The following is a 20,394-nucleotide window of genomic DNA, read 5'->3' as shown; positions in this document are numbered from 1 at the left end:
GTTCGTATTTTCGTGTACAACGTTACCGGCTGATGCCGATGGAATTGATAGTTGAAATATTTTTTTTACATCTTTTATTATTAAGCTTTGTACTTAAACGTAGTTTTTTTCGGCTCTTGCGTTTTTCAAAGTCCTACCAAAATGCAGTACCTAAACGTACTTTATTGTACTCTAATACATTTTCCAAAGTTTCAGCTCGATATTTTATTTACAAAAAAAGTTCTTAGGTTCAAAAAATTATTCAGTGAACTGATAATGTGAGGTCGGTAATATAGGTATTTGACTGTGTCACATGTCGTTAAGGACTGAAACTTGTTCCTTGATTCGCATTTTCATGTTGAAAATACCTAATTAGTCCTGGAATGCGACTCTTTCACACCGTATTAAGTAGGTAATGCGCGGTTTGTTGTTGTTGATAAAATCGTTTGTTACCCAGTAATAAGCGTTGAATTCAGAAAAATGAAGAATTTGTATTCCTATGAATACGCGATTTTTCCTCCGTCTAAAAATCCCCTAAGGGAAACCTATTTTTTATTATTAAATCTTTCTATAACTTATAAATTCGAAAAATATTCAAATTTATATTTATTTACATTTTATTAATTTATTTAAACATCTTAAAAAATGCATCAAAGAAATCTATTTAAATGTGTGAATTAAAATAATCTTAACTCTAGAGAGGCGGATTTGAATTGATTAAAATTAAATTGTCAAAACTTATATTCCGCATGAAGGAATTAAAATAATTCATCACACATATTTTTAAACTTATTAGAAGCAATTAAATAATCTCAAAATATGAACACTTTTGGAGAAAAGGTGACATCTCTGTGAGGTTATCTGTCGGTACAATTACAAGGAATTAAATATATTCAAAACACGTTCTCTTTTGGGGACTAGGAACCTATGCGGCAGCCGGGTAGTGGGGCCTAATTAAAATTCCAAGTTTTCTAGAAATGACAAAACTTCGCTTTTCCGTGAAGCTACGTAAGGAGTGCAAGAAAAAAAGTTGTAGGGCAGGAAATAGTCCGTAATTGTAAAAAAAAATATAATCTTCTATTCTTCATAGATCAAGAGTTATCACTCTTCAAAAAAAAACCTAATTTTTTTACTATTTTGAGCTATTATATACCCGTGTGGAAAAATGGAGGGGGCCCCTGTCAGGGTCCATATGGATTGCCCTCATGCCTTGTGGAGACCATGAGGGCAATCCAGGCGTGGTCCCTTATGGAAACGGCATGCTAATCCATAGGGGCCCAACATGGGCTTCCCTCATGGATCCCCCATGGCTGACACTTTTTTGTACTGGGCTGTCAGTTTTGGGTCAGCACTGGATATCGCTAATGTCACAGTACTACCTCAATAGGAAATTCACCATGGGCGCAGTACTGCGTCAGTGATAACTAGTACCATACATATATTACATTTTTAAACATTATATTGCATATAAATTTTAGAACGCTACGGGGTATCGAACCTACACACACACACACACACACATACCTAAATCTATCGCCTAAAAGTCGGGAGTTCTCACCACTGCGCTAAACCGATAAGTTGAAACTTAGTGAAAAAGCCATCCTCATAAGCTACAGTTCAGAAAAGTTAAAGTACAAAATTTTAAGCTCCGTTTATCTAAATATTTTTTATTATACGACTTTATGTAAATGTAAATTACACGAACTGTCAACAGGAATATCAATAAAATAATAAATAAATAATTTAAATCGATTACCATTTTTCTTCTTTTAGGATGTAAAATATTTATCCTTCTGACTTTGAAATTTTAATCGTTGATCCGTGAGGGCAACCGAGCTGGACCCTCGACGGGGGCCCTCGTAGAATTTCCATGCGTGGAATATCCATGCGGGCCCCTGCCGGGGGCCCTCATCCTAAGAGGTCTCAGCGGGGCTTTTTCCACACGGGTATTTGTAGCCAAAATAGTTTTTTTGAAACTGCTTGTTTCGTACATATCATACAGAAAAACGTTTAAAATATAAAGTATAGAGGACTAAATTCTGCGTAAAAATACGGTGGCATACATGCAGTTGTAGTTTATTACAAGTTAACTTTTTTCTCCTTTTTGTTAAAAAACAATCAATTGTTTCACATGTGTTTAAATAATACACTTAACTCTATCAATTGTATGCATATTTAACATATTTACTCGGTGAAAATCACAATTACTTGTTATTTGCAAAAGATTTTATTAAGGGAATTCGTTTATAACGTTTTATAACGCTGTCAATTATTTAATTAGTTTCCCCACCACTTACATGATTATGTAATTAATTTTTTCACATGTTATTTTATTTTCCACGAAATCAACAATAATTGTTTCCTGTGCGATGATTAGTTTATCAATTGTTGGCACTATTAAAATAAAATAATAAAATCTTATAAAATTAATCTCTTTAATAACATTTTTAATAAATAGTAAGTAAACAATCTAAAACCAGTTAATTTGTATATAATTTTTATTTAATTTCAAAAGCATATATTCTAGAAGTGATTTTCACAAAGTAAATACATTAAATATGCATATAATAGATAGAGTGAAGAGTATTATTCAAACAATTATTGAACAAATGATTATTTTTTTATTTTAAGCAGAAAGTAGTCCTCTATATTTGGGTTTCTTAACGTTTTTCTGCTGAATATGTACGAATCGAGCAATTTAAAAAAAAAATTTGGATAAAATATTTCAAAATAGCAAAAAAATCATCTTTTTTTTTAAGAGTTATAAGTCTTGATCTATGAACACTAGAAGTTTATATATTATTTTAGATTGACGCACAAGTTCCTGCCCTACCAATTTTTTCGTTTCACCACTTACGTAGCTTCACCGATAAGTGAAGTATTTTGAAAAAACTGAACACGAGTAATTTGCCCTGAAATATAGGTATAACAAGTTTTCAACTTTCTGAGACCATAACTTATGACCTATCGGGGCTAGGTCATTGCATTTTTTTTAGAATTATTGAAATTGCGTCTACTTTAATTGAAGTTTTAAATATATTCTTCTAAATTTATCAGGTGTTGTAGCACAGATACAAACTTATGAAATTGGTTTTTTTCGCTTCTTTAAAAAAAAAATCCGGGTCCTTTTGAGAACATTTTGCTCTAAAATTGAATGGGGTGAGTACACGCAAACACGATTTTTGGAACTTTTTTCAAAAATAACTCCGGAACGAACAGGTGTCATTTTTAGAAAACTTGGAATTTGAATGAGGGTCTACTAATAAACCATTCTAGCAACAAACAAACAAATTCACATTGCCTACTTAATAGGGTAATGAGACCTTTTTTCGTTCTAGATACCTGGAATTATTATCTTTGAATCATGCTTTTGAGAAAAATCTTGCATTATTGATGAAAAGGTAGATCCTTCAGACTGTTTTTGTTCTTAGTGGCCTTCTTTGAAAAATTGAAGAATTAATCTTATTCATTTATGGGTTGTTTTGAGGATCAAACCCGGATAGAATTAAATAGAATATTCGCACAACTTATTTTCTGCTACATTTTCCCGGTTATGGATCAAATAGTTTCAGGTAGATTCAAAAAATGTATATTTAGATTCACTTACAAATCGAATAGAAATGGGTAGAAACCAAATGGGTAACTACCCGTTTTCCACTCGAATGCGACCAAAAATTTTAAGTAGAGGGAAATTACTGACCCGCAAAATGGACTAAACTTGGTAATTTTCATTATTCTTTGAAACAAAATGTCTTATCAAACCCGATATAAAATTGTATTATTTTGGGAAAATACAATTAACCGGTTGGCTGCAATATAACGGAGTTCTTGTGTTTTTAAAAGTTATTTTTTTTTCACAGGTTACTTTTGAAAATGCAAGATCACTGTTATCACACCCTGTCGCTTAATTTTGACCTCTTATTCATATTTCAGTAAACATTTATTAAAACAGCGCGATAGAGAAAAGTGTCAAGGTCTTTTTTGTACTTTTTCACAGATAAAATGATACCTCCGTCTGATAATGAGATGACACGTATATTTCTTGTTTGAGATTTAAAAATTTTACACGAAGTTACCGATATTTGAATCTTTACCATTTTTCAAAAAGTCACAAATTTTTCTTTTTAATTTTTATATTCTTTTTACCTAATTCAGAATTTATTAATATTGTAAAAAATAAAAAGGTGGAGTATTGCAGTAAATCTTCTATATTTTTTTTCTTCGAGTTTTGAAAATATGAAAAACTTTCTGAACAATCCACCTTTTTATTGTTAGCAATATTTTTAAAGGCTTCTGTTTCAGGAATGTAACCTATCGGCTTCACGTAGTCTAATCGAATTTTTAAGGCAGGATATTTTTTTTAACATAATTTTCTAATGTATTTTGTAAACTGTGCTAGATATCACAAAAGATCAAGAGGTATGTTTTGTGAAACTTTTTACGACATTTAAACTTTTTTGTTAAAATTTGTTGTTTGTATCTTTCGTATCTATTTTGAAAGTTTAAAAATGTTTGATTTTTACTTTACGCTACTTTTTTTATTTGCCTTAAATTTAGAAGAAGTTTGCGTTCCTCGTTGGGGAAATGGTTTCAACGAAAGTTGACTTTTGGCAACTAATTTTAGCACAAGTCGCTAAAAATAAAATACAGAATTTACACAACAAAATTTAAATAACACAGTCATTCTACACTTAGTGATACATTTCGATACGAGAACTTCAAATATTTTAATCGGTGTCGTTCATTTCAAAACATATTCTAAAACCAACTTCTCGTACTATCATTTTTTATACCAATCATATCGTCTCATGTCTAACTTCCGAGTAAATTCGACCTATAATATCGTAAATAATTAATTAATTAAGTAAATAATTAATTCCTTACTGAGGCAAGTGGTAAAAAAGTGGTATGTCCATGAATCTAACATTTTTAATTTTCTTAAAATCTTCCGGATTTTGTTTGGACATTTTTAGATATGTTTTGACTTTTTTTTAATTTTCTTTAAAAATTAATTAAAAAAAAAGAATATTTAAAATTTTCTCACGCATCGTAAGAAATGTCTGTTATCTTATTTAAACCTTTTAAAATTGTAAAAGAGCTTCGAAATTTTGTTTTAAAATCTTAAAATTACATTTTTTAAATAAATATCATTTGAAGTTTTTCCTGGAATCTTAAGAAATTTGTTTGATTATTTATAAAACTTTCAATATCCTTCAAAAGCTTCAAAAATTTATTTCTAAATCTTTTAAAATCTACATTTTGTTTTAAAAATGGTATCCCTTTTTAAATTATAAATTAGGTTACAATTTTTTTTCAAAACGTCCTAATAATATCTTCTAAATTGATTCGAACTTTTCTTAAAATTTTTAAAAATCGTAAAAAGTTTTAAAAAATTGCCCTTGTACTTTTCATATTTTTTTCGACAATCGTGGAAATCTTTTGAAATGCCTAAACAAAATTTCAACAGTCCTTTAACATTCATTTTTAAAAATAAAAAATAATTTTAAAATTCATCACGAATTTGAAAAAATTGGTTTATTCTCTCGACTCTTTAAAAAACTTGAAAATATTTTTTTTTAAATTACTCGAATTTGTCCTACATTTTTTTTTAATCCTGCAAAATTAAAAAAATGGTAGTCTGTTTTGTAAATTTAGAAAAAATCATTATGAACTTGCCTTACAGTCTTCCAGACACTTTTTCATTAATTTATGAAATCATTGAAAATGATTTGAAAAACTTAAAAATAATTTGTGATAAAAAGAAACATTACACTTTTTCCTAAAAATGTCAAAATGCTTAAAAGACTTGTAAATTCTTTGTTCAAATTCTTCAGAAATCTCATTTTTAATACAAATTTTTATAAATCTAAGTATTCTCTTCAAGTTAATTTTTCACAATGAAAAATTTTTCCAATTTTCCCAGGAGTCTTGAAATAATTTTGTATGCTATTTAAATCTTTCAAAATTCCTTTAACAATTTTTTTATTATTCATAAATCTCGTCAGTGTTTTTAATGGGCTTATAGTAATGAAAATATATGAATAATATGAAAAACTCTATCATTCAATTTTTCGTGTTTAATTTGGTAATCAAAATTTTCATTCTAAACAAAATCTGGTGAAAAAAACGAGAATGTCATCACGATCAAACGTTTTCTTACAAATCTGGATCGAATAAAAAGGGACTATATTAGAGAATCATATTGACAAATCGAGAATAAGTCAATTTGAAAGAGACGAATTATAATTTTTGGTACCAAAACCGTTATAATAAGTGGCTAGTACATAATTTGATAGAATAAAACAAAACATACATTTTTAATTTTATAAGTTAATTAATATAAATAGATATTTTTTAAGCTAGTCAGATCGCGCATCAGTGGGACAAGAATTTTGGTGTGTATTCTTAAGTGGCACAAAATAAAAGCCAATACTGGGATAAGAGAAATCCAGTGAGTTTTTTCCAAACAAAAGGGTACACTTTACTTAAAAATATAGAATACATTCAAAAGCAATAATCGATTGCTATAAATCATAAGAATTCATTTTTCTTTATTCTTTTATAAAATTCACATCAATATGCTAACATTTTGCCTAAAAAAATAATTTAAGATATTATTAAATTTAATTAATTGATATTAAAAATATTGTTTATACGGTCCATAATTGCCGTTTAATTGATTATTTATTCTAAAAAAGTTGTTCAAAGTACTTTATTGCAACGTCCAATTATAACAACAAATTTTGACAAAGGCTTAGAAGGGTTAGTAATTTAATTATTTAATAGTAATTCATAAATTTTTTTTCAATAAAAATTAGTAAGTATGCATTAAAATTTAATATTATAGATTAATATTAAATATTATTAATATTAATAAGATTTATATTATCGATATACTTGAAAATTCAACTGTTTGGTTATAAATTAACTTTTCTGTTGAAATTTTATATTTTTCAGTTAAAAATATAACTGATTTGAAGAAAACTCGTCTTTTGTCATGGAAATTCATTCTTCTTGGTCTTGCCTTTCTTTTTTTTTCCATTCCTGATTTTTTTGGTTAATATTTCATCTATTTTGTTGAAAATTCGTCTTTTTGGTTCGAAAATGTATCTTTTTAATCATAAATTTCATCTTTCATGAACAAAAATGCAACTCATTGATTGAAAATTAATCTGTTTAGGGTGAGGCTTCAACAGTTTGATTGCAAATTCGTTGTTGTTTTTTTTAAATTAATTCTACTGATTCCAATTTGCAATTAAAATCTTTTTTGGTTGAAATATCAACTATTACTATGGCATTTAACTTTTTTGTTGGAAATTTATATTTCAGAATAAGAAATATAATTGTTTGGTTGAAAACTCTTGTTTTTGGCTTGAAAATTCAATTATTTTGTAAAAATTAATGTATTTGGTTGAAAATGAAATTTTTTATTGGAAATTCATATTTGTTGGGTTTGAGAATTATATTATTTTGGTAGAAAATTTAACTATTTGGTTGAAATATTTTTTTTTTTAGGTAGAAATTTTACCTTTTTTATCACAAGTAGTACTATTTGGTTTAAAATTGGTTTGTTTTTTAATTAATTCAACTATTTTTTATTAACAATTAAAATATTTTTGTGTTGAAATATCAACTAGTATATTTTTGGATAAGAGTTCATCTTTTTGGTAGAAAAATAGGTTTTTTTATTTTTAATTTCGAAAATTTGTTAGAAATTTGAAGTATTAGGTTATCCAAAAAGGTGGATGATTCTTATCAAGAAATATCATAGTTTATATTTCATCCAAAGAATATTTTAATTAGAAATTGAAAGCAATTGAATTAAATTTTGTTTAAAACTGTTTTTCTTCCAAAAAGTTATACTTTAAACTCAAAAATTTAAATTTGCTACAGAAAATTTCGTTTATAACCAAACAGTTGCATTTTCAAGTAAATCGTGAATATTAATCTATAATATTAAATTTTAAGGCATACTTACTATTTTTTATTGAAACATTAAATTGATGAGTTACTATTAAATTACTTGCCTACCCGGTAAGAAGAGAAGAATAGAGAAAAATTAATATTTTTAGATTTAAACGAAAGATTAAGCATTATTTTTTTTTTTAATGTGCTAATTTTCCACCGGAGAAGTGCCCAACGAAAGAATAGGTTTATCTCAAAAATCAATTATTTTCTATTTCCTCAACGATTGACATTGTATTATCCATTTTTTAGTTCCTCTTAATCCGACCAGTATACACACCTCTCATGGTTTAATATAAATTCCATACTTACAAGCTCTCTTTTTGATTTTTTTAATTCCTTCTAATCTTTCCACAAACTATGTGCACATTAGGGTGGCTCAAAAACGCTTTTTTCTTTAAAGAGCAACGATCCCCCCAGTTTCATTTCAAATCCGAAAAAATAAATTTCCTAATTTTTATTTTTTTTTATTTTTTTTTTATTTTTCGATTTTAACAGGTGCCGGGTTTGAGTTGAAGTTTCCCATGTAAAATGCATGGGGAAAAATCACTTTTTTGAGTTTTGGGAATAATTTTTAAGGGTTTAAAAAAATGTAAAGGGAAAGTATGGGGGCCTGTTGAGAATCATCCAACGAAGAATTTTATGTATCAGACATATGGGGTTGACACCTCTAACACACCCTCACGAGTACCTGAAAACTACCCTTAACACAAAAACGGTCAATTCTTAATGAAATCGACCTTTTGAGAACTATATTATCGTTTTTTTTACTCGAAATTATTACTATTGGTCTAGTGGCATATTTATTATCATTGGTTAATGAATTAATAATTATTTAAACAAATGAAATGTGTTAAAATTTCTTTCGAAAATATGTCCGCCCCCTTAAAATTATTACTATTAGTCTAGTGGAATATTGAATAACATTAGTTTATTAATTTGTAATTGTTTAAACAAATGTAATTTTTCTGAATAATTTTGGTTTGAAAATTCGTTTTTTTCCATAAAAATTATCACTGTTGGTCTAGTGAAATATTCGTTAACATTAGTTCAATCGTTTTCAATTATTTTAACAAATGAAATTGGTTTAAATAATTTGGTTTCGAATTTTTTAAAAATAAAAATGATTACTGTGCGGGTCTAGTGGAATATTTACCGGTAATAATTAATTACTGATTGATAATTAATTTATCTATTATATTTAAGTAATAATTTTTATTTACAAATTAAAAAAAAATAAAGTTAATCAAACAATGTTGATCAATATTCCACTGAAGAAATATTACTAATATTTATTTAAAAAATATTTAAACAAATTCTATTTGTTCAAACAATTAAAAATTAAGGAACTGATGTTAATAAATATTCCACTAGCCCAATAGTAATAATTTTTAAGGAAAAAAGAATTTTCGAAAAAAATGGTTTAAACAAATTCCATTTGTTTAAATAATAAACAATTAATAAACGAATCTTAAAAAATATTCCACTAGACTAATAGTAATATATTTTAGGGGGGGAAACGAATTTCCGGAAAAATAATTATTTAAACAAATTCCATTTATTTAAATAATTAAACCTTAATTAAACACTGATGATAAATATTCCGCTAGACCTATATTAATAATTTTAAATAAAAAAAGACGAGAATACATTGTTGAAAAGGTCGACTTCATGAAGAAATTGCATTTTTTGTTTAAGGGCATGTGACACAGCTAAATACCTATATTACCGACCTCACTTTATCAGTTCACTGAATGTTTTTTTGAACCTAAGAACTTTTTTTGTAAATAAAATATCGAGCTGAAACGTTGGAAAATGTATTAGAGTACAATAAAGTACGTTTAGGTACTGCATTTTGGTAGGAACTTCACTGAAAATTATTTTATCTTTTTTCTGAACCTCGACATTTTTTGAACGTTCGAACTTTTTTTATACATTAAATATCGGTCTCAAACTTTGAGAAATGCAAGAGCCGAAAGAAAAATACGTTTAAGTACAAATCTTAATAATAAAAGATGTAAAAAAAAAATTTCAACTATCAATTCCGTCGGCATCAGCCGGTAACGTTGTACACGAACATACGAACCCTGGCGGCCACTAGACGAGGCTCTAGAGGTTTCGTATTTTCCTGTACAACGTTACCGGCTGATGCCGATAGAATTGATAGTTGAAATTTTTTCTTTACATCTTTTATTATTAAGCTTTGTACTTAAACGTAGTTTTCTTTCGGCTCTTGCATTTCTCAAAGTTTGAGACCGATATTTTATGTACAAAAAAAGTTCGAATGTTCAAAAAATGTCGAGGTTCAGAAAAAAGATGAAATAATTTTCAGTGAAGTTCCTAACAAAATGCAGTACCTAAACGTACTTTATTTTACTCTAATACATTTTTCAAAGTTTCAGCTCGATATTTTATTTACAAAAAAAGTTCTTAGGTTCAAAAAAACATTCATTGAACTGAAAAAGTTAGGTCGGTAATAGAGGAATTTAGCTGTGTCACATGCCCTTAAAAGTAGTTTTCAGGTACTCGTGGGGGTGTGTCAGGGGTGTCAAACTCATATGTATGATAGATTAAATTCTTCGTTGGATAATCCTCTACAGGCCACCATACTTTCCCGTCACATTTTTCCAAACATAAAAAATTATTCTAAAAACTCAGAAAAGTGATTTTTCCCCATGCATTTTAGATGGGAAACTTCAAATCGAAACCGGCACTTATTAAAATAAAAAAATAGAAAAATAAAAAATTAGGGAATTTTGTTTTTTGGATTTGGAACAAAATGGGGGGGGGGGGGATCGTTGCTCTCTAGCATGCAAAAAAATTTTGCCATGCATTTTTGGACCACTCTAGTGCACGTGCATAGTTTCTATTCGTTTTTGTGGAATATAAGTTTGGAAATTTCAATTTTTTGTCTGCCATCACGGTGGAATAATTTTAATTATAATATTTTATATCATTTAAACAATTTATAGATTCAATAATATAATAAATAATAAATTCATTTTATAATTATATATTTTTAAACTGAATTATACAAATATTCTTTGATGATACTACAAATGATTTCTATTAACATAATTATTTTATACTTGCAACTGAAATTTTTTGAATCGATTAAAACAACTAGGTTTTGCGTTTTCAAAGTTTCTTTCTATAATTACTTTTGAATTGCTTCATTTTTTAGTTCCCCTCAATACGCTTCTATTGCATTTTTGTAGGTCGATTAAAAAGAATAGATTTTGAATTTTTTTCTACTCATTGGTGGAAATTTCGATAAAGGAAAATTTGCGTACTAATGGGAATTCAGATTCTGATTTTTTCTGAATTCTTCTCTTCTTATTGGGTACCTAAACAGTTGGCAAAATTTGAAGTTAGAATTGGAAGTTGCAATAAAGTACTTTGAACAACTTTTTTAGAATAAATAATCAATTGCATGGCAAGCGTGGAGCTTACAAACAATATTTTGAATATTTCACTGATACAATACTGCGAAGTTTAATTAAAAACACGGCGAGACTGGGACAGTCAGCGACAGTTCGTTCTGGTTTGGGCAACTTCGTCAAGAATTTGTCCAAATGCGGAATGTTAAAATATTCATAACTTATTGAATATAATTGCTAAAAAAAGTTATAAATTTTATTTTAAACGTATTAAAAATGTGCAAAAGCTTGACTTTTTCTATTATTATAGAAAACTTCATTAATACAAAGCTATAAATGTTATGCGGAAAGTTTTGAAATACAAAAAAATGGCGAATTGTGCAGTGGTCCATTCACAGATTTTGAGTAGTATTTTTTATTACTTTTTACTAAATGTACAACTTGTCAGAGCATAAATAAGTTGTGCTAATAAATTCATACAATTTTTGCTTTTATGATTTATGTTGGAATTTATAAGATACTCAACGATATTTATTGTTGGCTCAGTAGTAGAGTTCCTCTGGGGAGAGTTGTGTCACCGCTTCTGAATGGTGTCGCGGAAATTAAATCTGATGTTTTGAAATTGGCGCGAAAATTTAATGTTCAGACACTCATTGAATAGTAAATAAATATAATAAAAATGATAATAATGTAGGTTCAAAAATTAAAAATGTTTGAAAAGTGAAGAATATTTTTTTTTGCGTTCACTTTGTTTTTAAATACTATTATTTAAGGCTGTTGGATAAATACTGTCATATCTAATAGGCAGTACGTAGTTTAACAATAACAATAATATTAATTCAGATTTTATTATTGAATATTATTTCAAAGTAAAAAGTAATTTTTTAATTACATGAATTTTTTAAATATTAATGAACAAATTTGAAAAATTCAATCTGATACTACAAATTTTCGAATCCCCGTAAAAAAATATAATAAACTGAGGCAACACACTGGGAAAAAATGTATAATTGTATTGTTCATGAAGTAAAGTAACGAAGTGGAAATCTGAGGTTACGGACTTTTTTCAACACCTTTGATTAAAATATTTAAAATAAAAGTAAATTGAATTAATTCAATCCTAGAGAAGACCAAACTAAAGAGTACATTAAAATAATATTTTTCAAACCAGGTAAAGACAATTTATAATTTCCTACATGTTACAGTCAAAATACACCTGCAATGCTGCTATTATTAACAAATAAGGTACATTTACGACTTTTATTACATTATTTATTGAAATTTCAAATCTTACCTGACAAACAGCAAATTTCGAGTGAGGCATCCAATCGTCTCGATTAAAATTCTCTATCCATAATTGACTAAGCTCAGGATCTTTTGGAATTTGTCTTAAGTAAAAATCGTGGCCGGAATTATTACGGCAATGAAAGAATGCAACACGACACCATTGTTTTTTATTAAAAAATCTAATTTTCCCAACAAACACTTTACGAAAATATATTATTACATATTACCTCTTCTTAAGAATACTTCAAACGTTTCGGGCTTCACTACGCATTTCCGATTCCGGTTTCACGTCAGCTAGTGGAGGGGTAACGTGACAAAACTCTCCCTAGAGGAACTCTAGATTGGTGAAGAAGGGACGAGAATAAGCGGGCAGAAAAATTTGAATTCAGAAAATCAACTTCACACTGTCTTAAACACGCACAAACTTTAGACATCGTGAATTTGCTTTTGTAAATTTCAATTTATTCGATTCATAACGAACTTCATGTCCTATCTAGTCCGCTCTCTAGTAATATCCAGATAATAAAATGTGAGCAATATGCGATGCATTATGCATGTACGTCGTGCCGATCAACGCGCACAGAATGCTCCCACCTGCGCAGACATGTGTCATCAGTTGAGTTGCATATTGCCCGCATATCGTAATTGTTTTTGCTCTAAAAATAATTAATTATATAATATTCTTATACTTCCAAAGTAAAAAAGCCCACTTTATCGGTCGTAAGAAAATGTCCTTTTTCAACAAACCTTCAAAGTGAACCCTTTTAATTCTTTTTAACTATTCATTCCGAAAGTTCGGTATTATTAGCGAAATCTGGGCTAAATTAATACCAAAAAATTTTATTTATCCAAAGAATTCTTGTTTTATATTTAGAACGTGGACTTTAAAAATCACATTTTTTTATGTTCATAGAAAAGCGTCTAAAACTGACACATAAGAGGTTATGTTCATCTATATTTCCCATTTATTTTAGTATCTTACCTTGTGCTCATCTTTCGTTATAATCATTTACATCTTTTCGTTAATTTGTTTAATTATAGGGTTTTAATTACATTTTCCACTATAGTTTTTACTGTGAATACTTGACGCGATCTTGACACTATTAAACGCTATCTACGATGTTTTCTACTCCAAAAAGATTCAAAATTTCCATATGCCTTGCGAATGCTTAGCGGGAAAAAATTATATGTTTTTCTTTTTTTTTCATTGCCATAATTTAAAATAAATACCAGAATATTCTAATCATTGAAATATATCTTTGAAGTAAGAAATAAGTGACATTAATTTTGCGACATTCGAATAGGAATGATGTAAGAATAAAATTTGAGGTTAATTACACCACTACAAACTCCATAACTCTATAAGTTTTTAATTAACAAATTATCACGTGTTTGTCGTAAAAAACAGTCGACACCGGTCAGCGCAGGTCGCCACGTGGATATTAAAGTGTATGTAAACCTAAATGTTTAACTGCATATAATTTGCAATATTATTCGGTCAGTCTTCAATCAATCAAATTACAAATTAAGGTGCGAAGAAAAATTAATATCACTTGAAATTTATTGAGGACTAAAATCGTTTAAAAAAATTTAATTTATAATGTTTGTCATTTGTAAACAAGCGAATGAATAAGTTCAATTCATCAAGACATTTTTCAACCATTTTTTTTAAATTTATAAATTCATAAATTCATAAATTCGTATGAAAGTTTAAATCACTCAAGTTTGATAAATAGTAGTATTTATGAAAAAGAATCATTTGGCAAATAATTAATTTCTCATGCATCTTCATGGTGACCAAATGCGACTCGCAAAGCTCGCAGCATGTGTCTATGTTCCGTGATGCCAAAATGCGATTCATAATGCTTGCAGCTAAGTGACAATCATTCAATGCTGACGAGATGTACGCGTTCTCGCACGCATTGCATGAGAATCACACCATGCGGGTGGCATGCGTCGCTCGAATTGAGGAGTTCTGGACAACAAGGCGACAGGCGCTCGAGAAAGAGTAAAATAATTGTCCAGGCTGTGACGTCAGGTATCAAAAGTGAAATTCGAAATTTGAAAAAACCAAAAATATAGTTAGATAGCTCTTGAAAAATGAATCCGAGTCTCCATTTACAGTTTTTCTCTGGGGCTGCAAATTTTCCAGTAAATAAATAAAAACTGACTTTTTTAAATTGAAAAAACCATGTTTTTTCACATTCAACTCGCCGTATGTAATTCGTTTATCAACTAATTAACCAATTTCTTTTTGAGTTTTATTCGCGACACTCTAGCGGAGGCTACAGTGTCCAAAAAGGGTCGAAAGTTAGTTTCTAATGTTTTTTTTAAATCCAAATCAAAAACCACGTTTTTAGAGTTTCACATTAAAAAAGTGAGCGAGGAAGTTTGAACTATGACAAACTTCAAGCGAACGATTTTTCCGCCAATGTATTGGCCAACGTTTTGAAAAATCTGAATTCGATTGGATTTTTAGTTCCACAATTACAGCGAGTTTATTACGAGCTCGCGACGCGACACTACAGGATTTTTCAGGGGACGCCGCCGGAACGCTGAATAGTGCGAGCGAGTGGACAAAACAAAGGATGGGCAAGGAGGATGTTTCAGGTTTCAGGCGGCGTCCCCTGAAAAATCCTGTGGTGTCGCGTCGCGAGCTCGTAATAAACCCGCTGTAATTACGGAACTAAAAATCAAATCGAATTGAGATTTTACAAAAAGTTGGCCAATACATTGGCGGAAAAATGGTTCGCTTGAAGTTTGTCGTAGCTCAAACTTCCTCGCTCACTTTTTTAATGTAAAAGTCTAAAAACGTGGATTTTCGTTTGGATTAAAAAAAAACATTAGAAACTAACTTTCGATCCTTTTTGGACACTGTAGCCTCCGCTAGAGTGTCACGAATAAAACTCAAAAAGAAATTTGTTAATTAGTTGATAAACGAATTACTTACGGCGAGCTGAACGTGAAAAAATATGGTTTTTTTCAATTTAAAAAAGTCCGTTTTTATTTATTTACTGGAAAATTTGCTGCCCGAGATAAAAACTGTAAATGGAGACTCAGGTTCGTTTTTCAAGAGCTATCTAACTATATTTTTGGTTTTTTCAAATTTCGAATTTCACTTTTGATACCTGACGTCACAGCCTGGACAATACTTTTACTCGTTCTCGAGCGCCTGTCACCTTCTTGTCCAGAACTCCTCAATTGTCATCGGAGTAGATGATGAATTTCTATCAGGGCTTTATGTAGATCTAAAAAAACTTGTTATTTTCAAGATTTAAAAAAAATAGTCAGGCCCGGGGATATATAGAGTACTTCTAAAACCAAAAGTATTTTCCTGTATTGAAAAAAATGTCATCTCGTTGCAGAGAATGGAGATATTGAAGAAATCCCAATCAGAGTCCCATGATTCCTACACACGTCAAAGGCTGTCCTTGCTTGATTTTGGGGTAAATATCAACATCCAAGATAGAAGAGGTCAAACTCAGCTTCACAAGGAACTGAGTGCCGCAATTTTTCGTTCTGGAAAAAGTAAACATGCTTTCAAAACGACTCAGTTATTAATAGAGCATGGAGCCGATATAAACATATGCAGCAAAGATGGCACGAGTCCACTCCAAGAAGCCTTCCTGTCAGGAAATTTGGACGCAGTCGAAGCGTTTCTACCCGAAGAGGACAGACTTTTAAAAAGTAACCAAGTTGACAGTATCAAAAGATGCAGATACTTGATCAAATTTTTCTTGGATCAAGGGAAAGATTTAAACATTGTCAATTCAAATTACTCGACACTTCTTCATTTTGCCGCGTGGCACGGTGACAATGAGGGTTTTGATTTGATTTTAAATAACAGCAAATTTAATCTAAATGCATTCAACTCGAAAGGAACGACACTTTTGCATGTTGTTACCATCCATGGGACCTGCGAAATGATAAAATCTCTCATTGATCATGGCGCTGATTCTAATCTCAGAATCCAAATTGACCAAGGACAGCAGAATTCGATAGATAAAATCACAGGGTTTACTCCTCTTCATCTAGCAGTTTCTAAAGGAAAGTTTGAAATTGTGGAAACACTTGTAAAGAAAGGTGCAGACGTAAATGCAACATCTCCTCACGGTTCACCTCTTCACGTAGCTTGCGACACATTTTACTCCTCCAAATCTAATGACAAATCTCATCATGTTCACAAGACTAAGATTGTCAAATTTCTCATTCAACAGGGCGCTAATATTCATGCTCTAAATTCAACGAAAAAAACTCCGCTACTCACAGCGGTGGACAACAAATATGAAAAAATGGTCGAGGTTCTATTGCAGGAAGGGGCAAACTTTCAAATGAAGTTCCATCAAAAGCGAAATACTCTTCATTACATTGTAGGCATAAATCATCTCGGTATCATGAAACTCTTTTTGGATAAAGGCCTCGATCCGAACGTTAGGGATTGTCGAAATGAAACTCCTTTAATTTACGGGGCAAAGTCAAGTGCGAAGGGGATTTCGATGGATGTGGCCGAACTTTTGGTGGAATACGGGGCTGATATTGATGCCGCTGATAATAATGGAAACACGGCTCTTCACGTTGCTTCTGGCTTAAATGATGTTGAAGTGATAAAGCGTCTGCTGAAATTGAAAGCTAATGTCAATGCTCGTACTAAAAATGAATTGACTGCTCTTGATCGCGTTTTAATTAAGTATCGGGGCTCGAAAATTAATCGGAAGATAACCGCTGTGGAATGTTTGTGTGCGCACACTGCTCTGAGTATAAGCAAAGGCGCGAAAGATGTCTCTATGAATATGATCGAAACTCAGCCTTTAGTTCATGAGTATTATAAAAAATGCGAGAAAGAGTTAGATCTTATGCAAAAGGAGAGGATTTGTGGTTCGAGTTCTATTTGCTACTTTGATCTGTTGAAAGTTGATGCTCAGAAGTTGACTTTGTTTGTGAGAAATGAGGATGTTATGGATGTGATTGCGTCGGGAGAGTATAAAGAAAAGTTTCCTGTTTATGCTAGTTTGCTCAAAGATTGTGTCGAGGAGGGAAAGACGAGAAGAGATTTGATCGAAAGAGATTCTCTCCTTTTGAAAAAACTTATAAAGCGGCAGTTACCTTACTTTGTCAATGATATGATTTTCAATAGTTTAAGTTTAAAGGATTTGAAGAATTTTGAGAAAGCTTTTTATGTTCAGTATTTGAAATTTACGGTGAATACAATGAATCTAAGAATAAAACCAAATTGTAATTAGTTAGTTTTAATGAAATTTTCATATAAAAATACAACAGAATAAGAGTATAAAGATTATAATGGGATGTGCTTCTAATATTTCCATTTGGTACAAATTTTATAAGAAACTTTTAATATAACTATAGGCGTGCATAACCGGTTGAAAAAACGTTTCCGCTATAAATATATTTATTTTAAATTCATATGCCGCGAGTGCGACAGAATTTGCATTATATTTGTTGTAAATTATTATTAAAGTGTGGTATTTTTGTGTTTATTTTCTGAAGTACATATTTAAGTATATGCAATAATTTTCTTTTTCATAAATGGGATTCAGGGAGAAAATATGTTACATAATAACGAAATATTGTATTAGGTTTTTACGGAACATATTTTTTTATTTGATCGAATTTTTGAAAAAGAAATTGATGTATTTAATTAATTTAGATACGTTGAATTTCTGCCATTTTAATCGAAAAACGTGTGGTAGAATGGATGATCATTTACTGGAACAATATTAAAATTATAGATTAAAGAATGTACATTTAATATAAATAAATGAATTTCTTACTTTCTAAAGTTTGAGATTACATAAATCTGCTTAATTATGTATTTATTCTTTCGAAAATTTTAAAAAGTAAGAATCATCAATCTTAATTAGTGGTTTAATACTTATAATATTGTATAGAATAAGATAATCGGTACTTGATGAGAAAAAGTATTCTGAATTATAATATAATTATTATAGAGTTTAACTCTAGCCTAAATTATTTGTAAACTATTTTCTACGTATTCTAGTGATAGTATCATTAAATTAAAGGCGTATCATATATTTCTGTCATGTTTTGAATTCACATTCTGATATGTATGATAATATTATTAAATTTAATGATGTAATTTATCAGTATATACTATTAATAAAAAATGCATAAGACTTTCTATATAAAAATTTGTATTAATGTAGTTTTCAACCTGTTCTTTCAGATTTGAAAATTGAATAAAACATATAATCAATAATTTTTTTAAGTGACTGTTAAAATCTGAAACAAAATTATATTAAAATATTAATTTTGGGTATATCCTATAAAAAAACGGAACTTTTTTTTAATTTAAAATTTATTGTATTAAAAATTTTCGAATACCTCAAAAACTTCATCATCTGATGCAGTGTTTTCTTTAAAATAATACAAATTTATAATATAAAGATATCTACAAATAACATTCAAGATTATTTACAAAAAAATGTAAATATACATTTAGAATAATATAAAACATTCTCGATTTGTATCAATTATAAATAATTATTTAGACAGAAAATTTTTTATTCTCAAAGAAAATCATACAATATTAATTAATAAATTAGAAATATATATATTTTTAATTGGTATTTGAAATGTTAATTTTTAGAACTGGAAAAGGGACGGGAGAAGTTCTGTCGCACTATATTCCTATATGATTTTTTTTACAAAATATGTAGAAATGGCAGTATATTTTTCAGTTTTACTTTTAATATATTTCTTCTTATATTTTTTTCTTCTAAAAGTTGAATTAAACAAATTTGTGATAAAAAAATATTGAATACTTCTTGTATTTTTTTAGGAAAAATAAAAATGTTTTTGTAAAAACTGCATGATCATCATTTCAAATAAAACAATTTTTGTAAAGGTTTATAATTGATTAATAACCAAATTTATTTAACTTTTAATAATATCAACGGCGATTATAGCATTTTTTTCATTTTTGCGATTCTAATTCTTAAATTGAATCAATCCTTAAATATTAAAAAGGGAAACCATTTAGGGAAATTTATCAAAATAATTGAAATCTATTGATATTTAACAGTAATTAAATTTGTGTGGATTCACATTTCTTTCAATATAATACATTTCGTCTTATATTGTTGGATTTGAGAAAATAAGTATTTTTAACACATACATAATACATTTTTTTATATTGATTTTTCTGTAAGTTATTCAAAAAAAGTTTGATTATTTTTTTAAAGAAGAATATAAATTTATAACAAATATAATATGTTAAATAAATTTCGTTTCCTTAATAAATGATTAATGTTTAAAAAGATTTTGTATTTGAAATGGTAACTTTTCGAGCAGGAAAAAGGAAGAAGAGAATTCTGTCGCACCAAATCCCTTTCCCAGTTTTATGATTTTTTACAAAATCATTTGTATTTCTCTTTAAAAAAAATAATCCAAATTTTGTTTTATTACAATTTAAAAAAATAAAATTTCAGAATGAATAAATATAAGAAGAGAAATGTATTATATTGAAAGAAATATGAATCGAAAAAAATTTAAATAACGTTAAATATTCATAGATTTTAATTATTCTAAGAAATTTTACCAATTATTGTATTATTTTATTATTTATGAGTTTATTAATTCTAAATATCAGAATATCAAAAATGAAAAATATGCTACAACATTAAAATAATAATGTGTTAAATACATTTTGTTTCATTAATAAATTATAAATATCTACAAAAATATTTAGATTTCAATTTGAGAATAAAGGTTTTTATAAAAATATTTGCATTTTTCAAAAAAATAA

At 28.7% G+C, this 20,394-nt stretch overlaps 1 protein-coding gene across 1 annotated transcript in view; it reads left to right on the top strand.

Moving 5' to 3' along the window:
- LOC117174697 (putative ankyrin repeat protein RF_0381) overlaps positions 1-18,331 on the top strand; it is a 27,958-nt gene extending 9,627 nt beyond the window's left edge. Inside the window, exon 2 of the mRNA XM_033364008.1 lies at positions 15,977-18,331. Within this exon, the coding sequence (XP_033219899.1) occupies positions 15,980-17,851 (1,872 nt within the window). The 5' untranslated portion in view covers positions 15,977-15,979 and the 3' untranslated portion in view covers positions 17,852-18,331. The remainder of the gene's footprint in view (positions 1-15,976) is intronic.
- Positions 18,332-20,394: the final 2,063 nt, after the last annotated feature.

Source organism: Belonocnema kinseyi, chromosome 1, assembly GCF_010883055.1.
Source record: "Belonocnema kinseyi isolate 2016_QV_RU_SX_M_011 chromosome 1, B_treatae_v1, whole genome shotgun sequence".
In the NCBI taxonomy this organism is placed as follows: Eukaryota; Metazoa; Arthropoda; class Insecta; order Hymenoptera; family Cynipidae; genus Belonocnema; species Belonocnema kinseyi.
Note: the sequence above shows the minus strand (reverse complement) of the source record. Positions and strands in the feature narration are given on the sequence as shown.